General features: G+C 38.1%; 1 protein-coding gene across 10 annotated transcripts in view; it reads right to left on the bottom strand.

Moving 5' to 3' along the window:
* The window catches only part of MAGI2 (membrane associated guanylate kinase, WW and PDZ domain containing 2), a 717920-nt gene that overhangs the window by 503750 nt on the left and 199537 nt on the right, over positions 1-14633 (bottom strand). For all 10 annotated transcript variants that reach the window (XM_039570838.1, XM_039570837.1, XM_039570839.1 and 7 more), the window contains exon 2: positions 378-494. In XM_039570838.1, coding sequence (XP_039426772.1) covers positions 378-494 — 117 coding nt within the window. The remainder of the gene's footprint in view (positions 1-377; positions 495-14633) is intronic.

Raw genomic sequence — 14633 nt, 5'->3', positions numbered from 1 at the left:
TACATAATGGATATGTGAAACACAAGGCAGATCAAACTCTCTCTGTTGGACATCCACTGAACCACCCCAGAAAACTGGGTTTTTTCTCTTTAAATTTGTGCTTTCTAAAACTACAGAAGAAATAAGATTATCATTCTAGAGCCAGACTTTATGAAATTACAACTTTGAAAACACCACGAAAATATTAGTGAATTCAAACACAGTTAAATTTCTCAGCAGTAACATGGAAGACTTGAACCAAGCCATAGATCTATTTACAGGAAGTCTGCTTTATCCACAGACCACCTCTTCATACATTGCAAAGGGCCTCAGCAGCACTCACTCAGAAAGTCTATTGCCACTAAAAAGCCAGGTTTGTCCATCTCCACCCTACTTACATGGCACTGTGCGGAGATAGAGATTGTCTCTTATGATCTGCTGGAGTTCATGGTCCACCGAACCTTTCTGGAACCGTAGATTGAGGTAGTGACGAAGGTCCTTATCAACAATGCCTCCTGTCACAGAAAAGACAAATAAAAGTACAATTTAAAATTATATTGCTTTGATGGAAGCAGTGAATCACTTGTGAAGTCTTTGTGACTCATTTTCCTTTATGTTTCTGTCACAACGGAGGACAAAATCACAAAGAGCTTTTTGGTTAAAGCATGTGGTTGGTACAGTATTTTTTACTACTGATAATAGTAAAGACTAAAACCAGTTAATGACAAATAATTGTTTAAATCTGTACAGTTCAGAAAATACATATAGGATTATAGACAGAGCTGTCAATATTTTTTATGCACAAAACTTGAACATATTGTTATTATACAACTACCTACATATGTATCTAAATAATAAAGTATTAGGTATTATGTTTCCTATGACCTTGTATCAATTTCCCACTTCATATTAAACCAAAAATCTTGGTTCAAAATCTCTCTGCAGTGTTCAGTGCTTTTAGTACATGTGTAACCATTATGAAATGTGGCTCTACTTAGTGATCATATAAATGCTATATAATGTTTTATTTATTTCTGATAGAACTCACAATTGAAAGAGACACTATCACAAACAAGGGTTCATATTTTATTTCCACCACCAAGAAAGGTCATTATGATGCCATGAAGATTTTTGCCTTTTCTTTTATACCCCTGTTATGCCTTTTCACAAATTCTGTATTCTTAGTGCTTTTTGCCTACATTCTTGGACTTGTTTGTCAAGCTGAGAGACTAAACATTTTAGAAGCTTTGTAGCTAGGGATCAGTGTGACCCAGACCCCAAGGTCCTCTCCAGAACACATTCTGTAAACCAAGATAGAACCATCCAGGGGAAGGCTCCTTGGGGAGGGGGGTCTCACTCGAGCCTCTCACTGGGGAATCTTTGATAGATATGCTAATTAGTAAAACCTATAATGTTAGACCAGATCTTTTTTGGGGGGGGGCATATTCGGCGGGGTGCATTTCAATGCATATGACCTGGACATGTGCACCTAAGGATCCTTAAAATAAATACCAAGGTAAAATCCCTTTTTGCCTTCTAACCATGTTTGACTCTTGATTTTAAGACCAGGAAAAGGCATCAATTACAACATCTCAGCAAAGCAGTGCAAATGTGGAAAACATTGAGTAAAAAAACCTTGTACTTGCCACTTTTACTATAACTTTAGGACAAAACAATTTAAACTACTGTTTAGCCACTGGCTGGTGTATCATATTCCACTCTGAAATCTATATCTATAAATCTGATCTGACATGATTAAAAGCATTTCCCAATATAGTTCCTCCCCATTTCTTTTAACCTTGAATATGGATCACATTTATAATTATGGAGAAATCTATAAATAACTCAATTTCTTCCCTCTCTGAAATTCTGACATAGGAAAAATATAAAAAATCATTACTATTGAGTTCTGACATATATTCCCAAGATGAAAAATTGCAAAGTAGATAGATCCCTAACTTGTTGCTTCACACATTCAACCTGATGACATTTTTTCAAATGGCATTTGCTATTGAACCTTCTGCCAAAAGTCTTATTGACTTAGACTATATAAAGATTTTCCTGTAAATAGGAGCATATAACATTCGTACCTAATTATTTGAAAGTCACTGCAGAGCACAAATGGTTATAAATGAAAATATATTTCTCCTTACAGCTATTCCTATTTATCTGCCTATTACAGGTCCATAATCTTATTATTGCTGCTCTTTGTCAGTAACTTCAAAACCTTTTGTTCCAGGCTTATAAAAAGCTTATAAATAATTTCTCTCTTCTCTAGCTAAAGGCAAAAACCTAGCAAACTTTCATAATCAAAAGAAGGGGGAAAATAGCACCCCAGCCCGTAACAGACACAAAAAATACCTGTATGCCCGGTTTCCTGAGGCTGAGAACTTCCAGATGGATCTCTTTCTTCCAGGATCCCCAAGTTCTACTTTGTCTACTACTTTGTACCACTACCCTGTTTCTTGCAATAGGTGCAGTCTGCAGACCAGACCATCCTTACTTCTAATTTCTTGTGAGATTTCCAAGGAGGCTGAAGAAAATTCTCTGAGTCTGCTATCCTTTTTGATCAGCTGCAGAGAGTAAAGGTCCTGCAGCTCTTGCTCTTCTTGCTCTAATATATGGAACATGCCCAGTGATGCAGATGCTTTTTGGCAGCCTGAGAAAATGCCATCTTGAGAACAACAGCTGTAGCCTGCCCACTGACACAAACCCGAATCATTCAACTTATAACATAAAGTTTAGGAACCTACACAGATTTCTGACCCTCAAAGTGCATTTTTTATTTACAGCCTGCTGCTTCAAACACAGCCATTTAGTTCATTTAGTTCACCGTGTGTAATGAATGCACTAAAACCTCCTAAGGACTTCATAGAAAGAGTCATCTGATATTTTTGGCAAATTGCATATTCCAAACTGGATGTAAAAATGTGTATTTACAAGAAGAGATGCCTACAGCCTTGTATTTGTTACATACAATTCAAAAGCAAGTTTCTAACAGAAATAAACAGAAATAAAACCATGGTGCAGAGGAAATAAAACTTAGCAGCTTCCAAACACAGTGGAAACAGTATAATTTTTTGCATAATATCTGAGTATATACTGTAGAGATTAGTCAATTTTAAAGAGCAGTCATATTAAATACAGACAACATATGTACAATCAAAAAATTTCTTCTTCAAAAGTCATTCTGTTTTTTGAACTAATTGATGTTTTTCAATTCTTTGGGCACAAGCTATCTTTTTTTTTTTTTTTTTTTTTGAATCTGGCATAACAGTGAATTTTTCCTCCTGGAAATTGTAAAAAAATAAAATAGTTCTAGGCCCTGAAAAACAGATGCAGTATTTTTAGTTCATCCGTTCAATTGCCATTCTTCTGCTTTTCTCCTGTAAAAAGTTCTGTAGTTTTACCTGATGCTCTTTAAAAGCATATTGACTCCAGACATGCTTTTGTGGTATTTATAGTACCTGAGCTTTGGAGCAGCCTGATCCTTTTAAAGTACAATCAGAACAACATCTTGCATGTGCAGTTATGGATCCATAAGACTTTTTGCAAGAAAACTATAGTGAATTGCAAATATGTAAACCAGCCTTGATTCAGCAGCAGTGAATTACAGTTTGTGTTACAGACTATATAAATCAAGAATAACATGAGTAATAATAATAGGACTATGTCCTCCAAAAGGCTGAAAATAAGAGACAGAAAATGTTATCATTTGGTTTACTTTGAAGGGAAAGAAGAACCGACATTGACAGTAAGTTCATAGAAAAAAACAGGGAGAAAGCATTTTTACAGCCAGTAACTGCTTTTTAATGGTCCTATCCAGCCCAGTTAGAGAAGTGACTGACTTGGTTTCTGTACCATTCAACTTCCCTTTATTGTCTCTTTTCGTAGAACATTGAAAATTACTGAGATGTTGAAAAATTCCTGACATGAACCTAACCCCCTTCTTTTCCCTTATTCTCAGGCTGCCCACAGTGGAGGAGTTCGGGATGATGCTCAGGGACCACCGGTGCCCATCGCGCCATTCCGCAAATCCCCCAGCGCTGCCCTATGGCGCACGAGCTGGAGCTCAGAGGGAAGGAGCTCCCCCAGGCCACATCCCACTCACTGCATGTGACAGCAGCAGGAAGCACTGTTTGTGTCAGAGGTATTATACAGCTCAAGCTTTAGGTATCCAACCCAGAGATTTAAATTTAAAGGGTTCTTTGGCCACTGCCACAGGAGGAGGCTGACAACTGCATGATGGAGCATTCACTGGCTTGCAGCCGTGCAGTGCTTTTATGGTTTTGGTTTGTCTTTTTTTTGCTGGCTTGAGGCCTGTGCCCTGTTTCAGTTTCATTTCACTCCAATGAAGCCCTTTGCCTCACTAGCTGAGAAACACAGGATGTGAATGAAATACTTCCAGTAATGATCTCTTGCATAATTTATGTGCGGCTTAGGTACAGCTATCAATCCTGATGGCAAACTCGTAACCATCACTGAAGTTGATTCCAGACATTATAAAACAAGATGCACTTGGATGAACTAAAAACTCTCTGTTTGCATGTTATACTTATGAATTTCATGAGCAAAGTGTATCTTTTTACAGTGTTCTGTACATGAACACTGTAAAACATGAACATGAAATGTTCAAACATTTCTCTCATGTTTGCTTGTCTTTATAAAATCTAGTAGCAAAGTCCAATCAGAAAAGAAGTACAATAAAGAACATGCAGATAAAAGAGTATTGAATAGTTTGTAGCTCATTAGAAGATTCAAACCTGAAGATAATTGCTATTTCCAAGAAAATGGCAGGGATAAAGGTTTATAATGTTCTCTAGTCCTAAATATTGTAACAGTTATTTTGTAACTTCCTATTTGGTAACACACCGATGCTCCAGCTGGAGTCTACACTTGCATTATATTTTCCATGGAGAACTACTTGTAAACATGAACATCCCTCTTGTTGTTCCTGCAATGGCAGCTCTAAATAATTTGCTTTACCGTTAACACATTTTTATTGCTGTAAATTTTCAACAAACACTTCTGAGAATTCACCCATTAGTATTTGCTCATCTTGTATAATAATCTTTCATTGAATTGACTTCCCAAAATGTGGTGCGGTGAATTATTTGGGTCTTTTTAACAGTAAAAGTAAAATCAATTGCATCTTCTCTGAGAATAATTTGCCTTAGATATTTTATTTTCTGGGAGTAAAATTTAAAAGACTTCAGTCTCCCTGGCTTCTATAAATACTCCTGGTTAGAAATATCTACGAGCAAGCAAGACTTTAGATCTATATTTGCATCTCTACGTGATCTGCATCAGGGGAAAGTAAAGGAAATACCTCAGTATCGTTACTCTGTGAAAGCAGACAAGATCATAAACTTTCAGTATAAACTACCCCCTCTCTTCTACTGCCCTGCTTGAACCAGGTTGGCTCTCCCTTTGTTTTCAGCAAGCTTCCACTTCTGACTGTAAACACAAGCCATGTATGTGGCAAAATCAAATGCCTTGAATGACCTGGCTTTCACCAGCTTCAGCAGGACTATTCTACTGGAGAGTGCTATCCAAAGTATTTATTCAGGTGGTATTTGGAACTTTATATCCACACCATGGGGTGGGTCCAAGGACATCTGACAACAGCTCAAGTCTCTTCTGCACCTCTTCGGTAGAGTACATGCAATTTGGTGCCTGCTAGATTAATTTATCCTTCATCATTCACAGATCATCTAATTGACCTTTGTGTAAGTACTCTAAATCATGACCTAAATTTTTTAAATCAGCTATATCAGGAATATTGGATGAATTAGTTCTTTTCTCTACCAATGAGATAAAAAAGTCTTTTACCTAGGAAGGCGAGTGCAACAATATTTGTTTTGTGACTCTCTTGGTGATCTATCAAGAAAATCATAGTCATCACAGGTAAAAAGCTGTGTATATGGTCTAATTGCTCATTTCCTAATGTCTTTTTAAATGGTTCAGTAAGAATCCAGAATACCTGAAATTACCCTACGGAACCCCTCTTAGTCAGTCCAGTAATTTTAGTGACACCATGACCACTTATCTTTAAACATCTCTATCATTTTTCATTCTGTTATATACAACCTAATGTGAGATGACCTACAATTTCCCTCTTCCTGTCCTGTTCTCCAGACCCACACAACTTTAGGCTGATGCACAAAAATCAGCAATGCAAGTTTGAGCAGCAGTGAGGGACAGACCACACAGCTGTGAGAAAGCCCATGTCAGCCATGGCTCCTAAACACTCCCTCTATATCACACCCTAAAGATTTTAAGCATAAAACAAAATTTCCTGCTGTATGCCCAGGATTTTTTCCCCAGATGATCCTCTCAGAAGAAGAGCACCACAATTCCTTTTGCCCTCCCACAAGTTCAGTGGTATTTTACTGTAACAAACTTCAAAAAAAAATCCTTAAGAAAGCCTTCATTAAAGAAAAAATTATGATTACCACTACTCATATGAATTCCTTCTCTTTGTAGTATGAATGGTACTTTTCAAACAAATGAAATATATCTTATTTTAGTACTTGATTAATAAAAATCTCAGGCATTTAAAACTTATGAGCCAGTATAAGATGATTTACTTTAATAGTTTCTTTAACAGTTAACCAGAAAAATCACTTTTAAGAGAGAATATGAAAATTCCAAGTAATAGGAAACTCTTGGTTGGATTTTATAAGGATTCATTATTAAAATACAGCCTATAGCTAAGCCTATTATTTAAGGGAAATTATTTTCATCAAACCTATATATCAGAGTAATATAAAGATGGGTGTTGGCATTTCAATAGTCATGGTATAATGGGCATCTTCAACAAGGGATATTCCTTCAGGTTTCCATGAAAAATATGTAATCACCATAACAGTAAAAAAACTTTAGTAAATTATGTGAAGCATGTATTACACTCCCAGTCATCGGCTGAAGATTACACATTTTATTTTTAAAGCCTTTCTATCTCTAGATTAAACTGTGCATCATTTTTGCACTTCTGCCTGCCTTTCACCACTGCCTTCAGCCAAGTCTGCCATCTGACTTATCTGCAAAGTCTCAAACCATTAGGGGTGAACCATGATCTATGAGCATGACTGTGGAATGTGTGGCATGATAAAGTGTGATGGAGAACCAAGAGGGAAGTATGCAAGAAAATTAGACTCCTCAAGGAGAAAATTAATTTCTCTCATATTTGGGGCTACTCCAATAAATTCTATTCCATAATGGATGATCATGGAGATCATGGAGATCTAAACAAATTCAAGACTAAAGGTTTTGGAAAAAATTAGATCTTGGTGTTTTTCTATGTGCTGTATACGATGAAAAACATTTTAAGACCTAATTTATTGATGGGAAATGGCCTCCTCTTTCATAGCCTGCTATTTTGTCGTCTTTCTCTTTGGGTATGGATTATATTACTAACCTTTTTGCTTATCGATCTTTTATATTATATATCATACACATATATCATATTTATAACACTTAGACTTGCATTCTTAGGTTTATCCTCTGATTTCTTCCTCCTAGCATTTTAAATTCAAGATTTTAAAATACAGGATTGTAGAATTTACAGGTTAAATTGCATGGGGATTGCACTACACACAGACTGTATTAAAAAACCTGCAATAAGTTCTAGCCAATTAATGATTTTCTCCATTATGGGAATCCATATTTGGATGTATGTCTCTTTACAAATATGTAATTCCCTAATCTCTGCAGACGATATATTCCACCTGCTCTCCTCAGACCAAGAGACAGGCTGAGGTTTGCACACTCACTGATCTTCACAGTGGAGAAAGTTTTCACTTTGTTGCTGGGGATAGAGGAGTCCTCGCTGCCTAAGGACACCCCAAGTTAAATTCACCACTGTGTTACACCTGCCTTTGTTGTACCTTCTGTGGTAGTCTGAGGACCAGATAAACAGGATACCCTGGAGCAGCCACAAATGAGACCAACACCACAGGGGAAGACTGATTCTAGGAACACTGTGAAAGCATATAATGCCCTGGATTTATTTTCTTAGTTTTTGTGGCTAGCCTCAAGCCTCTGTTGGAAATGTGAAGACATGAGTGTGCACTGTGCTGGAAGCAAAAAGGTGGTTTGTAATGATACAGAGAGGCTGCGTCAGCAGGAGAATCAACAGAGCCAAACACATCTGCATTTTGTACTGTACCTCAGATTACTGAACTTTGGCTTTTATTACAATATAGAGCTCCACTCCTCGTGGCTACTGTTATGATCTGGTTTAAACCCAGAAGAGCAAAGAATATTAAGTCTGTGTATAAGCTGGAAAGAACCTGAAGGTTCAAAATATACCCAAAAACGAGATTGAAACCAAATGAGGTTAGATGTTGGTGTGAAAAAATTGATGTATTTTATTTAATAGTAAAAGAGGCACAGAGAAAGAAAGAAAGAAAGAAAGAAAGAGAAAGAAAGAAAAAAGAAAGAAAGAAAGAGAGAAAGAAAGAAAAAAGAAAGAAAGAAGAGAAAAGAAAGAAAAAGAGAAAAAGAAAGAAAAAGAAAAAAGAAAGAAAGAAAGAAAAAGAAAGAAAGAAGAAAGAAAGAAAGAAAGAAAGAAAGAAAGAAAGAAAAAGAAAGAAAGAAAGTAAAAAAGAAAGAAAGAAAAGAAAGAAGAAAGAAAAGAAAGAAGAAAGAAAAGAGAGAAAGAAGTGTGTGTGGAGGTTGGGGGAACAGGGAGAGGTGACAGGGGTTAGATGGAAGCAATCACCCATCCAAGGGTCCCAACGACGTCTCGGTGCTCCCCTCCATCTGGTCTGCTGGTGGTGAGGGCCCCCCGTGGTCCTGTGGCCATGGCCACGCCATGTCGCCACATGCCAAGAGTACAGAATCCTGTGGATTAATACACACTTTGGGCCAGGTGGGAACGCCCACGTGTCTCCCTTGCAGGGGCTGGCTTGACACTGTCCCTTGCAACACTGAGGGTCTGCTGCATCATCTCTGGTGCTCTGGTGCAGGGTCTGGGGACCCCTCTGTTGGGGGGCCTTTGATGGGCCTTGTCACCCCCTCTGTCCTTCATGTGGATGCAGCTTCTCCTCGGGTGAAGGGGCCCCTCAGCTGGGCTCCTCTGCACATTGGGGGACGGGCTTTCCAACACACACCCAAAGCCTCTCTCCCCCCACCCTTTGGTGAGGGTCTGTTCGAGCCTGGCAGCTGATAGCCCTGGGGCTGTGGCCTCCAATCCTGAGGTGTTAAGCTTGTGCTTTGGGAATGTTTTCTTCTCCCCCAGCCCAGACCTGAGTCACTTTATCTTATCTTCATCAGCGATGGTCCAGGGCCTCTCAGAGCCCCATCCAGCGTGTGGTAGTCTTCTCTGCAGCTTTTGTAATACAGTTTTGAAAGTCCTTCATGAAAATGTTTAAGTCATAAACTATAGTATTTCAGTCTCTGACAGCTACAGAAACAGTCTTCCAGTGCAAACCCAGCTGCAGCACCTTCCAAAGCCTGCTAGCAGCATGCAACATGGACTTTCTAATCTCAAAGTTACCTCCAGTTAAATTCAAAAAGTGGACATTTACCCAGTAAAACCATTTTGCTATTTAGAGGTACTTTGGTTTGTTCTCTTCAGTTAAGGTACTGCTCAGCACAGTTCTAGATTGAAGTTTCTGGGAAATGCCATGATTTAACTGGCTGGTAAAAAAAAGTCCAGCTGTCATTCCTGTAACTGAGAGGACAGTTTGGGGCACTTTGCTTTTAGAATACCCATCTTTTATTTGGTGTTCCAGTCAATAGGTGCATAAATAAAGTGATGCGGCTGTTCTCTACAAAGCCTGTCCGGAAATGAACTGCCTTTTACTCTAGTTTAGTAAATTCACTAAAGCTAATTATAAACCAGATGTTTGTAGATGCTTCCAGTTTATCAATGATTGGATTGATAACTTACACACAAACATTAATGAGTGCTACTGAGATATTTAAAAGACTGATATAGTTCCTACAAGACTTGCTGCAAGGCAAATAATCATCTTTACAGATGTCTTTGACAAACATAAAATTGTAAGAGATTATACATTTATTTATAAAATGAGAATGTCAAAAACCACACTCATCCTGTGCAGCCATATAGAAGCCAGCAATATTTGCACAGGCAGTTTTCTCTTGAAATTTGTCCATATTTACAGAAGTCGTTACTAGCAGTCAAATACTACCTGGCATTCAGATGCTCCCACTCACAGAAATCTCTTGGTCAAAGGGTGTCACAAGAGAGTATGAAACTCGCTAATGCCAATGTTTGTTATGTAACCGAGCTCTCAGATACAGCTCCCAAGGAAAGTTCTAGAAAGTGACTTCAAGAAGTCAGTTGGAAAAGGGAAATAATACATCTTTTGGTATTCTTCTAAAGACAAAGCCTCTTTGAAAACTAATGGCACATAAAGATGAAAACTCACAGAGTAAGTTTAACCAAAGACTAAATGAAACATACTAAAAACATTTCAACAGACTACTAAGGCTGTTTTTAGCTCCAGAAAAACATTTATATTGTCATTTGAGTTGGATAAATTTCCAGGAAGATGTTTTGTATTCTGGGAAAATCTACATTAGTCACAAATGTCTAACAGACAAATTTAGCTAATGAGGAAAAGAAAAAGTAATAAAGATGCAAGAATTTTATTTTTAATCAAACTGTAGCAAAATATTTTTTCATGTGTATACTTGGAAAACAAAAAAACACCCATGTGCTGCTTACTGACATGCTCATTAGACAAAAAGAGACAAACTGACTTCTCTGAAAAATGCAGCATTAATCTGTGATACACAATAATGGTGATAATGGGAGCCTCCTTCATTCTGGCTGGGTACAAATAATGCCTCAGTGCATCAGTAATTCTCAGTGCTTTAAGGGTGAGTCACTCAGCACGGAAACCCTGCAACCTCTCTTGGGATCAGCTGGTGAATGCCCAGAGCACCTGGAAGAAGGGCCTGCTCAGACAATATTCCTCAGGAAGCAGGCACACACATCTTACTTGTACCAAAAGCCACCTCTGCTGTCCACATCCAGAGCCCCTGCAGTCCCCTCTGAGCTCCCTTCTGGGCCACCTGCCCCTAAAACCTGGTGCTGGGAGCTAAATGTCAGTCTCCAAGGAGATTCTGTTACAAGTTTTACTATTCAAGCAAAAGCAGAATTTATATGTTCAAATTTCTCTTCCAGTGGACAAATATCCTCCTGTCCTTGCTTTGCAATGGCTAAAGCCAGCTCCTTGCAAAACTAGACAGAAATTGCTGCTCACATTTAATGGAAAAGTTATTATTCTGTTTAATACTCTTTTTCTATTAATATATCAGTACAACTGTTCATCTTCTAGGGACACAAATATTCTTTTTCTCTAACACTCTTTTCATTTTATCTTCTTTGTGAAAGACAACTGTGATGGAACTTTGAGGTCTGACATGTATTTAAATAAAATATGAAAGCCTGAATTGGAATAGTGGCATAATTTTACCAGACTTGAATTATTTGAAAGGTATTTTACTTAAATCATAGCTGCCCAATTTTAATTGCTTGAGATAGAGACTTATTTTCCTTACTTCTGGAAATAATATTGCCATATTAATAGGCTGTGAATTATTCGCTGACACTTAGTAAAAAGAAAAATTAATCTGGGTAAAAGAATCCCAGTAATACACAATTTATGAGGGAAGCAAGCTCACAGAGGTTACCATTGTATGAGTTCCAATAATAGCTTAAAAATATGATTTAGGTAGGTATCTGAATCATGGCAGCCCAGTTTTTTAAAGTCTTTGTAGCATCTCAGTCTGACCTCACAATGTACCATGAAAAATCACTACCAGAATATATTACTTAATTGCTTTCTGATAAATAGCACAACAGCATTTTGCAGACTTTGTACTCAAGAAACTTGTCAATTGTAAACTCAATTTTGCAATAGATAATCTGAATTTTTCAGAGTTCACAAAATTATTGATAATGTCTGAGACTGAATTGCATATATGTTATCAAATGTGTTTCCTTCCCTGAAAATGCTGTTTTCCACAATCAAGTGTCATGGCATTCATATCTAGTCAAAAAAAGAGTAAAACACTGAGAAAAATTAGAAGAGGAGATGCTTTACAGCTATTTTTCGGCAATGGGAAATTAGGGCAACACAAAACATGCAAATAAGCCTGAGGCTGAGTAGGTATTCTCCAGTTTTATAAACCACACAATACTCAGCACCAGTAAGTGTCACAGCCCTCTCTATTTCATTTGTCTGGGATGTTCCTCTCAGCTCTCAGCCCACAGTGGTACCACCTTGCAGTTATCACACAGATTAACCAGGACAGTCAGAAAATTTCTCAGCACACAAAACCAAAACGAGTCATGCTGGAAACAGCAGGTGGCACTTCTCTCTCCAAGCCAAGTGCAGGTGAGTGCCTCGGTGTGTTGAGAGGCCACTGGACCAGTGGATGCACTGTTTAGCCCTTGCAGGGTAACACTGAAGTGGTGATACGTGCTACACACCAAGAAACCTGCATTTCAGTCAAGACAGAAGACAGCGGAGACTGTGGAGTGCCTGAGGTTGCCTGGAATGAATTCTGCTCTACTAGTGGAACAGATCATTATTAGGCTTAAAAACAAAACAAACGAGAAATAACTAGACTAGCAGTAGACATAATATTTAGAGCTGTACAAGAAGACCATACTGTTAATTCCACTGAAAGGGAATTAACACCCTACTTAGGTGTTAATTAAATATAACAGTATTTGTCATAAAAGCACTCAGCTCCAGGTACCAGAATATTTCACACTGGAGAACTATTGCTCTGGATCACACTCTGGCTCATTATGTTTCGTGGTCTGTCTCTGAGAAAAATGTTGTCAAGGCAAAAAAGAACCATCAAAGTCTGGGTGTTCTGGCTGCTGCAATGTGGCAGGGCAGACTCACTGCTTCTACCTCTGAATCACTCCCACTGAGGATACAATTCCTACAGTCGCTCTTTTTTACACATATGGCAAGGAACATCTTCCAACTTGTCTCAGAGAGAAGCTAGAAGGATGAAATGAAAGCAAATAAATAACCACAAAATACAACATAGAGATTTGTAGATGACAAAGCAAACAATTGCCATGTACTTACTGCTGACAGAGTTTTGTAAGCATTGCAACACTGTTCTTCACTTCTAGGCACAGCCAGACTGCATGAGCCCATGTCTCTGTGTCAGACAAAAAATAGTAGATCCCCAGCATGCAAACACATAGCTTCAAATTAGCCTGTTCTTAAAAACCTACAAAAATAGGACTGATTTTTTAAACCAAAAAAATTTAAGTCCTTGTAATGCCACTCAATAAACACTTCAAAATTACTGTATGTATAGGCAATAGAGCAATGTCTTTATGCCATCAAAAGTACCTTTTGTGTAGAATGGTACTTTAGCATGAAAGACAGCACTTGGTCTTGGAGCACTGAACCAGCTGCTCAGCGCATGAAGAGGCTGTTATATTCTGGGACAGTCTCGGTTGGTTAGCTGAGTCCCCTTGTACTGATTTAATTAGCACTGCTGGAAAATGCAAATGACCAAAAGAGACACTGTGCATTGTGCAAAATTAGATTGTGAAAAATATGTGTGCTTACATAATATGTTTCAACAGCGAAATAAAATGCTCCTGCTCCCAGGAGCTGTAGGCAGGCAGATGGTGGGTACTCCAGCAAGATCATGCACTCTGCCTGCAGAGACACGATGCCCTCAACCTCTGGGGAAGAGGCTGCTGCTGCATTTCTCTAATACCCCAGCTTGCTGAGCCACAGAACAAAACACAGGATTACAGCTGGACTAAAATTGCTCACTCTGCATCCCCAGAAGCGGAAAGGTGTCACATCAGGGGACAAAAATGAGATGACAGAGCTGTAGGTTCACTTTGTTACCCTTCAGGCACATTGTCCCCATGGCTATGATCTACTGGACTGAAATCAATACAGTCTGTAATTCAAGAGCATGCTTAGTAGTTTTGAACAGAATTTACTACATTTTCACAGTTGTTACTTAATTAAAAGAGAAAACTAGTGGGCTAAAATCATGGGACAATAAAGAACTTGGCAAGCCACTGGGGTGTGCATTAATAGTTACACATTTCCAGCTTTATCTGTGCATATTAAGGTCAATATCAGTCTGCATATGGTACAAAGCCATTAAAAGAGCCACAAAGACGAACATTATCAAGCAGGATGTCCCTGTAATTTCACCTGCCTTTCTCTGTTGAGATTTTGATGCATACCCCATAAAATATTAGATCTGTACTCTCGCAATGCCATTTCCTTAATTTAATGCTATAGGCCCAATAAACTGTAAGTAAATTTTACACCATATAAGAAATGCCAGCAGTCAATTTACTTTTTTCTATTTTTAACATGCTTGACAGTATTCAACTAGCACACAGAGATAATGGAGAGATTCATGGTTTTAAATCAGGAAAATAGTAAAAATTTTCTGTTTCTCTAAGACTGCAATAAAAAAGGAAATTAAAACAATAAAAGGCCAGATTCTCGGACGCTTTTGCAGCTATAGTAAAAACAATTTCAGTTCATCTCATGTATTCTCTTCTACACACTTCAAGACTGAAAGGAACCAGAGTAACTTCAGTACTTGGCTTGAATTATTTTACCTTTATCCATTTTGAAACAGTGCTGTGAGGCCTCTGGGAC

This window comes from Corvus cornix, chromosome 1A, assembly GCF_000738735.6.
Source record: "Corvus cornix cornix isolate S_Up_H32 chromosome 1A, ASM73873v5, whole genome shotgun sequence".
Lineage (NCBI taxonomy): Eukaryota > Metazoa > Chordata > Aves > Passeriformes > Corvidae > Corvus > Corvus cornix.
Note: the sequence above shows the minus strand (reverse complement) of the source record. Positions and strands in the feature narration are given on the sequence as shown.